The 16,617-nt window shown below is 38.9% G+C and overlaps 1 protein-coding gene across 4 annotated transcripts in view; it reads left to right on the top strand.

Moving 5' to 3' along the window:
* KMT2A (lysine methyltransferase 2A) overlaps positions 1 to 16,617 on the top strand; it is an 85,816-nt gene that overhangs the window by 36,424 nt on the left and 32,775 nt on the right. For 3 of the 4 annotated variants that reach the window (XM_043500875.1, XM_038380757.2, XM_043500873.1), the window contains exons 4-16: positions 511 to 688; positions 1,118 to 1,352; positions 2,772 to 2,836; positions 4,709 to 5,080; positions 5,810 to 5,883; positions 6,768 to 6,896; positions 7,842 to 7,955; positions 10,516 to 10,662; positions 10,931 to 11,026; positions 12,226 to 12,346; positions 13,499 to 13,612; positions 14,393 to 14,577; positions 16,065 to 16,238. In XM_043500875.1, the coding sequence (XP_043356810.1) occupies positions 511 to 688; positions 1,118 to 1,352; positions 2,772 to 2,836; positions 4,709 to 5,080; positions 5,810 to 5,883; positions 6,768 to 6,896; positions 7,842 to 7,955; positions 10,516 to 10,662; positions 10,931 to 11,026; positions 12,226 to 12,346; positions 13,499 to 13,612; positions 14,393 to 14,577; positions 16,065 to 16,238 (2,004 nt within the window). The remainder of the gene's footprint in view (positions 1 to 510; positions 689 to 1,117; positions 1,353 to 2,771; positions 2,837 to 4,708; positions 5,081 to 5,809; positions 5,884 to 6,767; positions 6,897 to 7,841; positions 7,956 to 10,515; positions 10,663 to 10,930; positions 11,027 to 12,225; positions 12,347 to 13,498; positions 13,613 to 14,392; positions 14,578 to 16,064; positions 16,239 to 16,617) is intronic. The other variant, XM_043500872.1, reaches the window with a different exon arrangement.

Genomic DNA, 16,617 nt, shown 5'->3' on the forward strand with positions numbered 1-16,617 from the left:
ATTTCTTTTAACAGCAGGGATTAGAAGCTGGTTGTGCTGTAATTTCTAGAACCTTATAAGCGGGAATACAGCCTTATTTTCATATGTCCCACTGACTAAAAGGCTTTCAAACAGCCTGATTCACTTCTCTGTTGGGGTAATTAGACTGGTAGGATGCTTTAGCCTCTTTTATCCTAATTATACATGCCAGCTCTGATGATTTGGTACTGATGCATTTTACATGAGTATATAGTATTAAGGAATTCAGGTCCTTGAAGTAAGAGGTTAAAATTGGTTATGGAACTTTAGTAAAAATAATAAGTGTTCTGCTTTACTGTTCTCTAAAGTACATCTTCACTAGGAAGGAAGCTGTGAAAGCTATAGCTGACTCTCAGATTCTTATGTGACCTGCAGTTAGAACAACTAGTTTTAACCACTATCTTTTTCTTTAAGTGTGCTTGTTGTATTTTCCAAGTACACTCAGAATGCCTTCTTCAGAAATGCCTATGTTCTTGCACACCTGAAACTTAGGGTCAAGAGAGTGATTCATCAGAGACTTCAGTTCGAGGACCACGAATAAAACATGTCTGCAGGAGGGCGGCTGTAGCACTAGGCCGTAAGCGGGCAGTGTTTCCTGATGACATGCCTACTCTGAGTGCCTTACCATGGGAAGAACGAGAGAAGATATTGTCTTCCATGGGGAATGATGGTAAGTTCAAGATTTTCATCGTGGGGTCTGTGGGTTTATACAAAATTTTTGATGCTGTTGCCCATTAGTTTAGTTTCTTGTGGGGCAATACTTATATGGTTGAATATGTGTTTCTATAGAACGGACACATGCTGCATAAGATTATACAGGGGAAGGTCTGAGTTAAACAGATTTCAGATATTTTGAATAAACTTCTGGTCTAAAAGGTAATTCACTAATCTGTTGACCTCTGTTCATTTGATATTTCATGGCACAAAAGTTTTATAAGTTTTTCTCATCTAAAATCTTAAACAAAAAACCTTTCAATTTGTATGACTCTGAGGATGACCTTACACTTTTGATGGGATGGATGATTTCTGAGTAAACTTGAGACTTCTGAAATGGTGTTGGTGGCCGCTGAATTCACAGCAATTTTTTTTTTTTTGACAGATAAGTCATCAATAGCTGGCTCAGAAGAGGCTGAACCCCTTGCTCCACCTATCAAACCAATTAAGCCAGTTACGAGAAACAAGGCACCCCAAGAGCCTCCAGTGAAGAAAGGTCGGCGCTCAAGGCGCTGTGGGCAGTGCCCAGGCTGCCAGGTTCCAGAGGACTGTGGTGTCTGTACTAACTGTCTAGACAAACCGAAGTTTGGTGGACGCAACATAAAGAAACAGTGCTGCAAGTAAGTGTATATTTGACAAGCTGTTTAGCTAACCCTTGCATTGAGAGAGGAAGCCCTGGGATTATAGGTGGAGATCTTCTCATTCACTGCTTAGAAGCAGAGTTGACAGGCTTTGAAGGGAATCCCTTTTGTTCAATCTTGGCTGGTGTTGGGTAGAGATAGGTAAAGGACAAAAGAAAGTAAAATTGCTGGAGTATTTTTGCTCTGAGTTGTGGACACCCCTTCTTCTCTACAGCTCCCCCTGTCCTACTCCACCCCCCCAAAAAAACTTGAAAGAGGATTGTAAGGTATGTGATATAGGAAAATGCACTGATAATAATTGCAGGCAACACCTGTACAATAATTGCAGGCAAGATTGAAATTTATTTTTTCAGATAATATGTAAAGAAGTGGATTTCTCACAGCATATGATGATTATCCAGTGTGTCTTTAACATGCAGTGAAGGAAATTCTGGACATTGGCTGAAAATATAACTTTTTTTTCTTGATCCTTTGTATCAGTTTATCTAAACATTTTTGTGTACAAACCTCCCTGCATTTGGAATTTTCCTTCCTCCTTTCTACAGTCACTGCGTTAGACTGTTTTTACCAGCCTGGATAATCTGTTTGAGAAGGCAGCAAGTGAAGTGGCATAAGTAAAGATTGTTGTGATATAAAGGCTATTTATAAAGTATAGCTGTGAGAATTGCTGCATAGCATGCATCTGTGTGAAAACAGTCTGCAGAGTACAATCTGTAAGTAGTCAGTCTGTCTCCAATCAGCTTTGCCCTGGCCCTGGACAAGATTTCAAAACCCGGGGTCCTGCTGCAAGAGCTAAAGGAGAAACAAACGTTAACTGAGTAGACAACAGATATTGTATTCTTAATTTTACATGAAATCTAGGAATTTAAGTTATGGCAAAATAACAACTTGATGAACTTGTCTTATCCCACTCTATATAAATGAAGGGGCAGTTCTCATGTGGGAAAGATTCCTTTCTTATGAACCAAGTCCAAATTAAGTCACCAAATGGTTGGCCCCACTCTAATTAGCCTTAATCAAAAATCAGAGAACTTGCAGTTGATGGATTTGACATTGTTTTCCAGATCTTTTAGCTGTGTCATGGGACTTCTATGCCTCTCAAATCCTAGTATATGAGAAAGGGAACTGATAGAGATATCACCATGATGGTGACAGAGCCACTCCATTTCTTGTGGCATTATTCACATACCTTTGTATTGGATGATTGTAGTTATTATGAGCCAAAAGGAAACTCTAGGATTCCTTAGCCTTAACACTTTTGAAGAAAAAATGAATGGTTCAAAAATGGTAATGGGAATATTGACTGGTGAAAAGGCTTTTTCAGCAGAAAACCCTGCTGAAGGGTGCTGCTGTCTTATATCAGTTTCTGATTGTTCCAACTTATCCCTTTCGTCTCAGGATGAGGAAATGCCAGAATCTGCAATGGATGCCTTCAAAGGCCTATCTCCAGAAGCAAGCTAAAGGTATGCAGTGTGTCTAATGGACCATCCTTTTGAGAAGGGGGTACTAAATTCATATCTGAAGCTTTTGTGGCTGCATTGAGCAGTAGAGCCAAAGACATAAGATGCGTCTCAGACAAAATATTGCAGGGAGCATAATCCTGTTCCTGTTGAAGTCAAACAAGAATTTTACCCTTGACTTGTAATAGGAGCAGAAGCAGGGCCACAACTTCTAGAATCATGGTGCTATATAGCATTTTCATTCTCCAAATCTCTAGATTGCCTTCCTTTTTGTGATTTTTGGCTGCTATATTGAAACTTTGATACATTTCCCCTCCACTCCATTTTTAACTCCCTGCATGCTAAACACTGAACTCCTTAAAAGTATGTGTCTTGGCCACTGTGAGCTTCTCAAGCTAAGTTGCTGAACTCTTTAAATTTGCTGTGCAAAATTTCCTTTTTTTCGTACAGTTAAGGTAAGAAGGATCCATGTCATGCTACAGAAAGATTGGTCCATAAGAATACAGAACCAACTTACTAGAACAGTGGTTGTAGCATAAGATATTGAACAAGTCAATTTGACTGCCTATGTGCATTCCTTTTAGAGCACTGAGCCACTTTTTATGCCAAGGAACTCCAATATGAGAGTTCCGAGAACAGAATACGTTTTGTTCCTCGTTTGTATATAATTGTAAAATGAGATGGGTGGCTTGAAATCACATAATTGCATCTGACTTTTATTTTATTTGTGCCTTTTCTTCATAGGAACATAGCTGCCATATTGGGCCAATATCTGGGCAGGATACAGCCCAGTATCCTGTCTCTGACAGTGGCCCATACCAGCGCTTCAGGGGAGGGTACAGAACAGGGCAATTCTGGAGTGATCCATTCCTGTCTTCTGTCAGTCAGAGGTTTAGGGTCACCCTGAGTGTGGATTTGCCTCCATGACCATCTTGGCTAATAGCCATTGATGGACCTACCCTATGTGAACTTTATCCAGTTCTTTTTTTGAATCTAGTCATACTTTTGGCCATCACAACATTCCTTGGCAATAAGCTATGTGGACAAGTACTTCCTCTTGTTTGTATTAAACCTGTTGCCTATTAATTTTTTCAGGTGACCTCTGGTTTTTGTATTGTAGGAAAGGGTGTAAATAACACCTCTCTGTTCATTCTTTCCGTTCCATTAATAATTTTATAGACCTCTATCAGATCCCTCCACCCCTTTAGTTATCTCTCTTCTAAGATGAACAGCTCTAATCATTTGTCTCTCCTCATATGAAAGCTGTTACACACCCTTGATCATCTTTGTTGCTCTTCTCTAAACCTTTTCCCGTCCAACTGTGTCTTTTTTTGAAATCAGGTGACCAGAACTGGACTCTGTTCGAAATGTGGGCACGTTATGGATTTATATAGTGTCGTCATAATATTTTCATTTATTTTCTGTCCCTTTCCTAATAGTTCCTAACATAGTGTTAGCCTTTTTGATTGCTGCTGCACATTGAGCTGTTTTCAAAGAACTATCCACTGTGACTTCAGGATCTTTTGTGGCTTATAACAGCTAATTTAGAACTCATCATTGTATATGTATTTTTGGGATTATTTTTTCCAGTGTGCATTACTTTGCACTTATCCATGTTTGAATTTAATTTGCCAGTTTGTTACCCAGTTTTGTGAGATCCCTCTGTAATTCCTCACAATCAGCTTTAGACTTAACAATCTTGAATAATTTTTTATAGCCTACAAATTTTGTCAAATCACCATTCACCCCCTTTTCCAGACCATTAATAAATATGTTGAACCTGACAGGTCCCAGTACAAATCCTTCAGGGATCCTGCTGTTTACTTCTCTCCATTGTGAAAACTGATAATTTACTTCCTACCTTTTGTTTCATAGTTGTGAAAAAGAAAGAGAAGAAATCCAAGACCAATGAAAAGAAAGAGAGCCATTCTGGGAAGAACCAAGTAGATTCTGGACAGAAACCAGCTCCTCAGACTGTTTTAGCAAAAGAAGATAATGCCTTGAAGAAGAACAGTGAACCTGCCCGAAAGCCAAGTGAGGAGAAGAATGAAGAGGGAAATACCTCTGTCCCAGTGTTGGAGTCCAAACAGGTCTCTGCTTCTGGTGCCAGAAAAACTGGCAAACAGGCACCCCAGCCATTGCAAGTTCCCCTTTGTCAGCTGCCTAGCTCAGGACCACTGAAAAAAGAAGTACCTAAAACCATCCCTAGCGAGCCCAAGAAAAAACAGACACCCCAACCAGAATTAGGTAAATGAACAAATGTAATGAAAATAATCAGTCGCTTGTTCAAAAACAAACTAAAAACTAGATTATTATGTAACAACTGAGAGTCTTGTATATTGAATATTAAACATCATTGAACAGTATAAAACTGGAAAATATTTTATATACTGGTGGTATCACGCTCTAAAATGTTTTGGGAGATGTTTGTCATTTAAATTGGATTTCTTTACATTAAACTTAGTATGTGTGTGGGAAGGGTTAAGGATGTCTTATCTTTATGTTTGAGTTTCCCATTCAAACCCTGGTAACCTTAAAACAGAGTTTTATAGTGTTTAGTTAAACTTTTGTTATTATCCATAAGTGGCACATCATAGTAGAGTGAAAGTGCTAAACAAAGAAGAGAATCCCTACCTGAAAAAGTGTAGTCTAACAGATATGGACTGTTACTATATGGGCAGTTTTGGGGCAGTGTGTCAGCATTGCATGTGTTATGCTCTGGGGAATCAGGTGGGTTTTCAGGAGTGTTTTGTGGGGAGTGCATGTTTGCTGTGTTGTTTAGGAGGCTGCTTAAAGCATAAATGGTGGTGTCTAGTCACTAAAAAGAGATAAGGGAGCAGTTGGGAGTAAAGATTGGGCAGATCAGGGAGCAAAACCTAAAATATCTTTTCCTCAAGTGCATTATTTCTCTTCTGTTTCCTGGAAGTGGTTATGCATTCCAAGATCTAAACATGTGATTTTTCTTTCCTTCCCTAGGCATAGAGCAAAACAAACAGAAGAAAGTTACTCCCCGTCCAAGTTTCCCTGTGAAACAGAAACCAAAAGAAAAGGTGAGATGGGTTTTTTTTTTTTTTTTTTTTTTTACTATGCATTCAGCAAATTACAAGAATTTCAAACTTATTTTCTATTGTCAAATACCAGCGTGCAATCCTAACTTACCTTGTTGTGGGCTTTTCATGATTGGGTAAAGTTATTACTGTGAACAGCATTTTTAGAATTAAACCCAACCAGAATTAAATTCAGTTTCTTACCCCTGGAATGTCAATCTAAAACAGACGTCAGTTTGATTACTATCATGTTTCTGGATCCTTTTAAAGGAAGAAGTTTCCATTAGGTGTCCCAAGGGCAGAGTTTGCAGCTTCTTACCCTCCAGGCAAGCTTTACAGATGTAAAAGGCTCCTCCTACCTCCATCATACGAAGTCCCCAAAAGACATGACATGCATTTAAGACGTAATTGATGCACGTTAACTTGTTTGACTAAGAAATCTAAGTAACTACAAAAATGAGTTCCATTTTAACTAACAAAATATGAACAATTTTAATTTTTAAAAACAAGTGTGATGTTTCCTTTGAAAAACAAACGAAACTGCCCATTTTTTAATTCCGTTTTAAAAAAATGGAAAATGTGTATAGACGTTGATTACCCACAGAGCTGCCGCATGATAGTAACTTAAATACCAGCATTGTCTTTGATGACAGAATGTCATGATTTTAGAATGCAATACAACAAGCATAATTCTGTGCATAAAATACCCTAAAAAGGATTTGCAAAACTGATCTTCTGCTTCCACTTTCTGTAAGAACCTTAGTTCCGAGATGCACTCAGTCTCTTTGTATAAGAATTATCAAAGATTTGTTTACTCTGGTCAATCCTTTCTTAAAATAGTTATTTGGGGTTGGAATAAATGCAAATGTCTTTTCTTTAATCTTTAGGAAAAACCTCCTCCAGTCAACAAGCCAGAGAACAGCACACTAAATTTGCTCAGTACTCTGTCAAATGGAAGCAGTTCCAAGCAAAAGGCACCTACGGATGGAGTCCACAGGATCAGAGTGGACTTCAAGGTAAAGGGGTCATATATCATAGAAATATTTTGAGTGTAATTGGCTGTAAAATAAACATTTGGAGCTGTTTTTTCCCTCAGGAATACTATTCTTGACTTTTTAAGTTAGTGATGTACTGTGGTATGCTCTATTCTAATATGGTATCAATAGGAACCTCAGTATCTCTCTGAAAAGTTTTTCTGCTGTTGGAAGTTCTTCCATCTTCTTTATTACAGCATCAGTGTTGGATGAAGAGAATATTAGAACTTTAGACAGTAATTCTCAATCTGAGAGCGAGAATGGGTGGACAGGAGTAACATTGTCAAGGAAGTAATTTCATCAAGGTGGAACTGTAAAACCACGACAGCTACTTGAGTCAAGAGAATTTGGATATTCTATTAATCCTGTGTTGTTCACAGCAGCACTGGGATACGTTTGGCAGTTTAACAGTTGAATTTTGCATCCTTTTTTGTACATTAGTCACTTAAATATATAACATAATCAGCACTTTCCTAATCCACCCTGGGAGTGGTAGTCTCTCTTCTCAAGCCCCTCAAGAAAAGTTTTAAAAGCAGAGGGTGTACTGAGGTCTTATATTCCTTAGACTTCATACTGTTATAAAATATATTACAGTAAACTGTGAAGTATGGTCAGATTAATTAAAACATAGAATTGTGAACATTAGTGTATAAAGTATACCTTGTGATATGTTGTTCTTATATTCACTTACTAATACACAAACCTGTCAGTTACAGTGGGTCCATCATTTGCAAGAATTAGTAAGATGTGACTTCTGTTTTTAATTTATGTTATATTACTTGGACCTAAGGTATGAGTTTTTAAATATTTTGAAACTGAAGCTGCTTAGGTACGCTGACTAACAGCAGTTGTGCAAATGTTGTGCTATGCTTTTTTCCTATTGTTACATTTTTCTTTTGTGCTTGATGTACCCTTTTGTGCTTTCAGGAGGATTGTGAAGTAGAGAACGTTTGGGAGATGGGTGGGTTAGGCATTCTGACCTCGGTACCTATCACTCCCAGAGTGGTCTGCTTTCTCTGTGCCAGCAGTGGACACGTGGAGGTAAAGCATCTTGTTCTGCTGTTGATCTTAGAATGTTTACAAGCACCAAAGTATTCAGCAATTGTGTATGCATTTCCTTTTTTGTGAAATCATGTTAAATGAGGAAATTCAGGCTAGAAGCTGTAACTCCATCCTTTGCTAACCCCCTTGTGTCCCACAGTATCTAAACACATGGTATACAAAATCAGCTACTGTTTGAAGAGTTCTGTAGTCCTCCATAGAGATCTGATCTATGTTAGGTATTAGGGTAACTTTTTTTTAAAAACACCTAAGTCCCATTTTCAAACGTGACTTAGGAACACAAATCTCATTGAAAGTCAGTGAGACTTAGATGCTTTTGAAAATTTTGCCTCACAGGTATCTCGGCCTGTTAAAGGTTGCATGCAGTAGGGGATATGTTTGTTCCTGAAAAAAATGCCTGTAGTGCTTTGTGACCACCTAGACAGTACAGGACACCAGTTGAAACTTCTGAGTAGGGCTGTCTAACGACTACAAAAATTAATCGCGCAATAACTCGTGCTGTTAAATAACAACAATAGAATACCATTTATTTAAGTATTTTTAGATGTTTTCTACATTTTCAAATGTATTGACTTCAGTTACAACACAGAATACAAAGTGTACCATGCTTACTTTATATTTATTTTCGATTACAAGTATTTTCACTGTAAAAAAAGAATACTATTTTTCAGTTCACCTTATACAAGTACTGTAGTGCAATCTCTTTATCATGAAAGTTGAACTTACAAATGTAGAATTAAAACTGTTTTATTTTTGAATGCAGTTTTTTTCTGCAATGTAAAATTTTAGAGCCTGCAAATCCACGCAGTCCTACTTCTTGTTCAGCCAATCGATCAGACAAACAAATTAGTGTACATTTGCAGGAGATAATGCTGCCTGCTTCTTGTTTACAATGTCATCTGAAAGTGACAACAAGCGTTCAGATGGCACTCTTGTAGCTGGCGTTGCAAGGTATTTACGTGCCGGATGTGCTAAAGATTCATATGTCCCTTCATGCTTCAACCACCATTCCAGGGGACATGTGTCCATGCTGATCACGGGTTCTGCTCGATAACAATCCAAAGCAGTGCAGTCCGACGCATGTTCATTTTCATTATTTGAGTCAGATGCCACCAGCAGAAGGTTGATTTTCTTTTTTGCTGGTTTGGGTTCTGTAGTTTCCGCATTGTAGTGTTACTCTTTTCAGACTTTTGAAAGCATGCTCCACCCCTCGTCCCTCTCAGATTTTGGAAGGCACTTCAGATTCTTAAACCTTGGGTCGAGTGCTGTAGCTATCTTTAGAAATCTCACTTTGGTACTTTCTTAGCCTTTTGTCAAATCTGCAGTGAAAGTGTTCTTAAAATGAACATGTGCTGGGTCATCATTTGAGACTGCTGTAACATGAAATATATTGCAGAATGCGGGTAAAACAGAGCAGGGGACATACAATTCTCCCCCAAGGAGTTCAGTCACAAATTTAATTAATGCATTATTTTTTTAATGAGCATCATCAGCATGGAAACATGTCCTCTAGAATGGTGGCTGAAGCATGAAGGGGCATACGAATGTTTAGCATATCTGGCACGTAAATACCTTGCAATGCCTGCTACAAAAGTGCCTTGCAAATACCTGTTCTCCACTTTCTGGTGACACTGTAAATAAGAAGAGGACAGCATTATCTCCTGCAAATGTAAACAAACTTATTTGTATTAGCGATTGGCTGAACAAGAAGTAGGACTGAGTGGACTTGTAGGCTCTGAAGTTTTTAACAAAAACAAAAAAAAAATCTACATTTGTAAGTTGCAGTTTCCCGACAAAGAAATTACACTACAGTACTTGCAAAAAGAAAAGGAGTACTTGTGGCACCTTAGAGACTAACAAATTTATTAGAGCATAAGCTTTCGTGAGCTACAGCTCACTTCATCGGATGCATTGAGCTGTAGCTCACGAAAGCTTATGCTCTAATAAATTTCTTAGTCTCTAAGGTGCCACAAGTACTCCTTTTCTTTTTGCGAATACAGACTAACACAGCTGCTACTCTGAAACTACAGTACTTGTATGAGGTGAATTGAAAAATACTATTTCTTTTATCGTTGTTACAGTACAAATATTTATAATACAAAATATACACTTTGATTTCATTTATAACACAGAATACAATATATATGAAAATATAGAAAAACATCCAAAATATTCAATAAATTTCAATTGGTATTCTCAAAAAAGAAAAGGAGTACTTGTGGCACCTTAAAGACTAACAAATTTATTTGAGCATAAGCTTTCGTGAGCTACAGCTCACTTCATCGGATGCATTTTCTTTTTTGCAAATACAGACTAACATGGCTGCTACTCTGAAATTGCTATTCTGTTTAACAGTGCGATTAAAACTACGACGTGGGTGCTAAAGTGGTTTATGTGTGTGAATTCCAGTGTAAAATATTTTAATGCAAATACTTGTTCTGTGAATTCTAAACCAGAATTAGAAAAGAATAGGGAACAGTTGGGTTTGGTTGAGAAGTCAACAAAGCGTTTGACATGCTGATGTTTTTCCCCCTTGTAGTTTGTGTATTGTCAGGTCTGTTGTGAGCCCTTCCACAAGTTCTGTTTAGAAGAGAGTGAGCGCCCTCTGGAGGACCAGTTGGAAAACTGGTGCTGTCGTCGTTGCAAGTTCTGTCATGTATGTGGGAGACAGCACCAGGCCACAAAGGTACTAAATGTGACCATTTTGAGAGTGCTGTTTTCTTTGCCCGTCAGTTCACTACTTCCAGGAACTCTGTTTAGCTTAATTTATCTAAATCAATTAGCATAGGACTGGATGTTTTGTGGGCTTAGTATTGGGATAAAGAACCTTTCAGTGCATGTGACAGTGTAGTATTGTCATTCTGGTGAATTCAGATTGACTAACTTACATATGACCTATTCCTGGCACACTGAATATTGAATCTAGTGTAAAATGGATTTTTGCATTTCTATAGCAGTTGTTGGAGTGTAATAAGTGCCGAAACAGCTATCACCCTGAGTGCCTGGGACCAAACTACCCAACAAAACCCACCAAGAAAAAGAAAGTTTGGGTGAGTTTGCTCTGCTTGACTTATGTTCCTTAGGAACTACCAGCCAAAGCTCAAGCTATTCAATATGCAGATCTTTTATACATGACAGGGTTTCTTACACTATGACAGAATTACAAATTCTATGTATAGCCTATTAAAGGATGCTTACTGTTTTATAAGGTAAATTCAGAAAAAGTTTTATTATTAAAGGCTGGCTTTTGAATGCTTTCATGGTGAATGAACTCTCTAGCACTATGTGAATGAAGAAGGGCAGGGATACAAGAGGGGAGACAAAAAGAAAAGGAGGACTTGTGGCACCTTAGAGACTAACAAATTTATTTGAGCATAAGCTTTCGTGAGCTACAGCTCACTTCATCGGATGCATTCAGTGGAAAATACAGTGGGAAGAGTTATATACAGAGAACATGAAACAATGGGTGTTACCATACACGCTGTAACGAGAGTGATCAGGTAATGTGAGCTATTACCAACAGGAGAGCGGGGGGGGGAACTTTTGTAGGAGACACCTGTCTTTTAGCCTTATTATGAATCCTTCTGAACAAACTGAGTGCACAGGGGCCAGGGAATTTCCTTATATTAGTAAGTAAACACATAAGTTTCCATTCTGACGTTACTGTCAGTGGACACTGGTATGGTGATGGGTGTGAATGGGATTAGTGTGCTACACTGTTTCTTGTATTTCAGGTTGTTAGGTTGGGTTGTTGGGAAAGGGACTGTATTCCTCTGTACAGTGCCTAGCACATTTTGGATACTACTGTAATATAAATAAGTGTTTTATGCTGCTATACCTATGGCTTTGTCAACTTTTTACATTAGCCCCTGATCTAAAACAAGAGGTTGTACAGAATGTTTTAAGAATTTTGTCCTTGCCAAAACCATGCTTTTTCAAATTAAAGAAAGGTTTGAGATTAATTGTACCACAATGTCTAATGGCAAAAGTGCTAGACTGAAGCATATTTTCTGTTGCATAGTCAGCATTTTACCATAAGGAGGGAAGCATAGTCTCCGCTGCTGAAATTGTCTGAAGTGAGGGAAATACCTAGCCATCTAACATGGGCCCAAAGATGCATATATATGGGATTTTATACACACACACACACCCCCCTGTTAAATATAAAAATTGTGAAATGGATCTTTAGAACAGTCAGAAGATAGCAAAGATGCTAACTCCTGTCAAATCTCTGTGTCCCCTCTTACAGATCTGTACCAAATGTGTTCGCTGCAAGAGCTGTGGTTCAACAACTCCAGGCAAAGGATGGGATGCACAGTGGTCTCATGACTTCTCACTGTGTCATGATTGTGCCAAACTCTTTGCTAAAGGTACACGGTGAATGTAGTTTGAAGCAATCTCAAGGAGATCACAACCATTGTAAGGAAATATTATCACAAAATGAAGTGATGGCCTATCAGGCAGTTGAGCAGTGTTGCTGATTCCAAGCTGCAGTGCCACTCCAGTGTCATGGCCAAGAATCAATGAAATCATAAACTATGGAAGCCTTTAGTATGTGAAATCAGGGAAAGTAGGGTTGCTTTTTACAGCAGTTAACAAAGAAAAGTCAACACTGCCTCTATAAATTGTTGCAAGGTTTATTTCAGAACTGTTGTCTAAACTAAAGATCCTTACCAGGAGTGGAGAAGAGGGTACAAAATTTAAGTCGGGGTCATGGCCTGATTTAGGCCATGACCCTATGTACAGCACTGCATAGGTGCAGCTGTACTGGTACAGCTGTGCCAGGGCAACGCATGTGGTGAAGATGCTCTATGCCAGTGGGAGAGAGCTCTCCCGTTGTCATAAAAAAACCTACGAGCGTCATAAACTGTCAGCAGGAGATGCTCTCCTGCCAGCATAGTGCTGTGCACATTAGTGCTTATGCTGGTGTAATTTGTCGCTCATGGGGATGTCATATTCACACCTCTGAGCGACGTAAGTTTTGCTGGCATGGGCTATAATGTAGACATAGCCTAAAAAACAAATACTTCTGGTTAGGTGACTTCCTCCTCCTCCTCAGTCTCCCATGTCAGTTCAGGATCTGAATCTAAGGGGTATGGATGATACGGGGAGGGGTAAATGACTAGACCCTGGTGGGAAATTGAGTTTATCCCACTTTCCAGACTAGCAGGATAGGTTTTTCTGTTTTATTTTGCCTGTAAAAGTATATATCTTTCTCGTTCTCACTTTTCCCTACAAAGCTATCTGGTCAGTCTTTTATTTTGTTACAAGTCTTGCAATAAAGGTAAAAAAAGAAGTGCCTCCTTATAGTGGAATTGTAAGACCCACATGGATTGTAGTTTATTTTTGTAGGCATTCTTATTTTTTCTGTGTGTTGTAAGGGTAGAAGTAGCAGCAGTTTGCATTTGGGTGGGAGGTTTCAATGAGTTTGCTTCTCAGCAATATAGTAAGTAGCCAGCCAGCCTTTGTGATGTGTATGCAGCAGCTGGAATGATGATTTGAAGATCCTGGCTTATTTACAGGCAACTTCTGCCCACTCTGTGACAAGTGCTATGATGACGATGACTATGAGAGTAAGATGATGCAGTGTGGGAAGTGTGATCGCTGGGTCCACTCCAAATGTGAAAATCTTTCAGGTGAGGCAAACTGTCTTCACTACTCAACAGGCTTCACTTGGTCCCTGGGCCAGTAATATGGATATAGGGAAACTTTTAATGCATGAGTGTTGCCACTAGACTAAAGGGATCAAATTGTTTGTCGCTACTGGAGTGTCTGTTGAATTAAGCCACCGTGTCTTGTGGGCAGTATTTTAAGAAAAATACTGATCTTCCTACAGTTGAACCTGGGTTTGATACTGACATTTTTCCGCAAATTTTGATATCCTGCTTCACAAGCTACCTAATGTATTAGCACCATAGCTGAGTTTCACAGTTACCCTCTATGCAAAGATCATAGAATCATAGAATATTAAGATTGGAAGAGATTTCAGAAGGTCATCTAGTAGTCCAACTCCCTGCTCAAAGCAGGACCAACTCCAACTAAATCATCCCAGCCGGGCCTTAAAAACCTCTAAGGATGGAGATTCCATCACCTCCCTAGGTTAACCCATTCCAAGGCTTCACCACCCTCCTAGTGAAATAGTTTTTCCTAATGTCCAACCTAGACCTCCCCCACTGCAACTTGAGACCATTGCTCCTTATTTTGTCATCTGCTACCACTGAGAACAGCCTAGCTCCATTGATTGTTGATGGGAAAGACTGGGCTATGTCTAGACAAAGTAAGTGTGGTATATAGAGTGGGTCCTTTATTACTTACCTACTTACTTACTTACTTACTTATTGGCCTCTCCCTTTACCCCTCCTGTAGTTAAGCAGCTCGGGTTATGTTTGTTTTTTTTTTTTTTTTTTTGTCTCTAGATGAGATGTATGAAATCCTCTCTAACCTTCCTGAAAGTGTGGCATACACCTGCATTAACTGCACAGAGCAGCACCCTGCCGAATGGCGGCTGGCACTGGAAAAGGAGCTACAAGTTTCTTTGAAGCAGGTTTTAACAGCCTTGTTAAATTCCAGGACTACCAGTCACTTACTACGTTACAGACAGGTGGGTTCACCTGTGTGTTGAGCACAATTTTATGAGTTGCCCATCTTTGGATTGGGTTCTACTGTTGCTACATGTCTTCATTTGGGAAGTTGGTTCATTATACTTGATAATCCACAGTATATGTAATAAAGTTTTTATTTTATATGGTAATCTACATAGGTAGACATGAAGGATATGTAATCTTTAAAGTAGTGTAGGACAAGTGGTGTTTCACGGAGAGGGGGAATTTGGGACTTCAACAGCAACAATGCCTCTCACTGAGGGTGGAGACTTTATGCTTGTAAGAAGTTGTCAGACTTGGGGAAATGAATTTGTATTCCCACCGCTGATCACTGCCCTTTGCATGTGAACAAGCTGCTACTTGCGCCCATGCTAAGAAGTGTAATAAATTGTAAAAATGCTTGCAGATGTGCAGGAGAATTGCCCCTGTGTAGTTCACAAAGCTGTTTTTTATGAAGTGAGGCTTGTTGCTGCTTAAATTCAGCAGTGAAATATTGGAATGTATTCATTTTAAGCTCTGCTGCTGAATGATTCTGCTTTCCTGTCCAGGTGTCATCATGTGTGCGTGTTTTTTTTGCCACAGTTCTGGGATAGTCTCCCTTTTGTGCACATTACAGTTGAACTGCAATAATGGGATAATAAAATATCAGAACTTCCCACATATGCTTGTCATTTCCTGGTGAAGTGACACTGTGGAACTACATTATAGGGCAGTGGGAGTTTAGGTCTCTTGTTTTGTATTCCCTACTCTGCCACTGTGCAACCCAGGATAAGTGCCTTCTTCACTCTGCCTCATTTTATCCTTCTGTAAAATGGAGTATGTTTACTTACTGCACAGGATGACAATTGGCTTAACTAATGTTTATAAATCACTTTGAGGAACAGCATTGTACAAGTACGAAGTATTATGTGAAGGCAGTGGTATTCTGCAGGCATGTATTTGTGTGGCTGCATTTCTGAATGGTCTGAAAATTGTTCCAAAACTTTGGCAGCTTGCCAGAAAGTTATTTTGTTCAGCACGATAGGTGAGCATGTTATTTTGGATAAAAATGATAGGTTGATGCCTTAAGGAGGAGTCTAAATTAGACACAAAACAGAAAGAGATAATAAACAGGAGGTTGCGAGCGAGGAGCAAGAATAAAGATTGACCGTGAAATAACAAAGGGAATTATTATTGTAGATTGCATAACATTTTAGTTCCACGGTGAATTATTTAATAGAATTTGGTGACCATGTCTGAATGAGGAGTAAGGGTAGAAGTCAGCAGAAGGAATCAGTTTAAAAAGAGAGACATTTTCCCTATTTATTTTTTTGAGGGGGACTCGGAGCTTTGTCCATTTGACCCTACTGTTCTTACTACTAACATGTGACTGTTTTGTCACCCTATCTTTATTTCTACAAGAAAAAGTTAGCGTGTTTAATCTGACTTACGCTCAATATAACGCTGAATATAGAATGTTTGTCCTTTTTCCTTTTAATGTTAACAGGCAGCCAAACCACCTGATTTAAATCCTGAGACAGAAGAGAGTATCCCATCCAGAAGTTCTCCTGAAGGTCCAGATCCTCCTGTTCTAACAGAGGTCAGCAAGCAGGAGGAGCAGCAGCCTCTGGACCTGGAAGGAGTGAAAAGAAAAATGGATCAAGGAGGTTACACTTCAGTGGTATGTCAAAGTTAGGGGGTAACATCTCATTCTTGTTGTAATTGCTCAGTTGTAATAAATACCCTTTTCTGGTGACTATAACACCATCTGTTGTGACGTAGCTCATAGAATGCCTAAGTCCTATCTTTGTTGAACAAGGGAAGTTTAAAAAATATTAAATAATAACGGAAAGCCTTTAAAATATTAAATTTACACCATTTTGTTACATGTTCTTTTACACTGAGAAGGCATTTGGTTACAATTGTTACAGTTGCTGGTGGAAAAATCTATATCCAAGAAAACAGGAGAGGATGCCTTTGTGTGTTACTTCTAAGTAAATGTATGTAGTCCAATAACTTCATTGATTTTGCTTTCACCTGAGTTCTCTGGAAATAAATTA

The sequence above is a fragment of the Dermochelys coriacea genome, chromosome 22 (assembly GCF_009764565.3).
Source record: "Dermochelys coriacea isolate rDerCor1 chromosome 22, rDerCor1.pri.v4, whole genome shotgun sequence".
NCBI classification, from domain to species: domain Eukaryota; kingdom Metazoa; phylum Chordata; order Testudines; family Dermochelyidae; genus Dermochelys; species Dermochelys coriacea.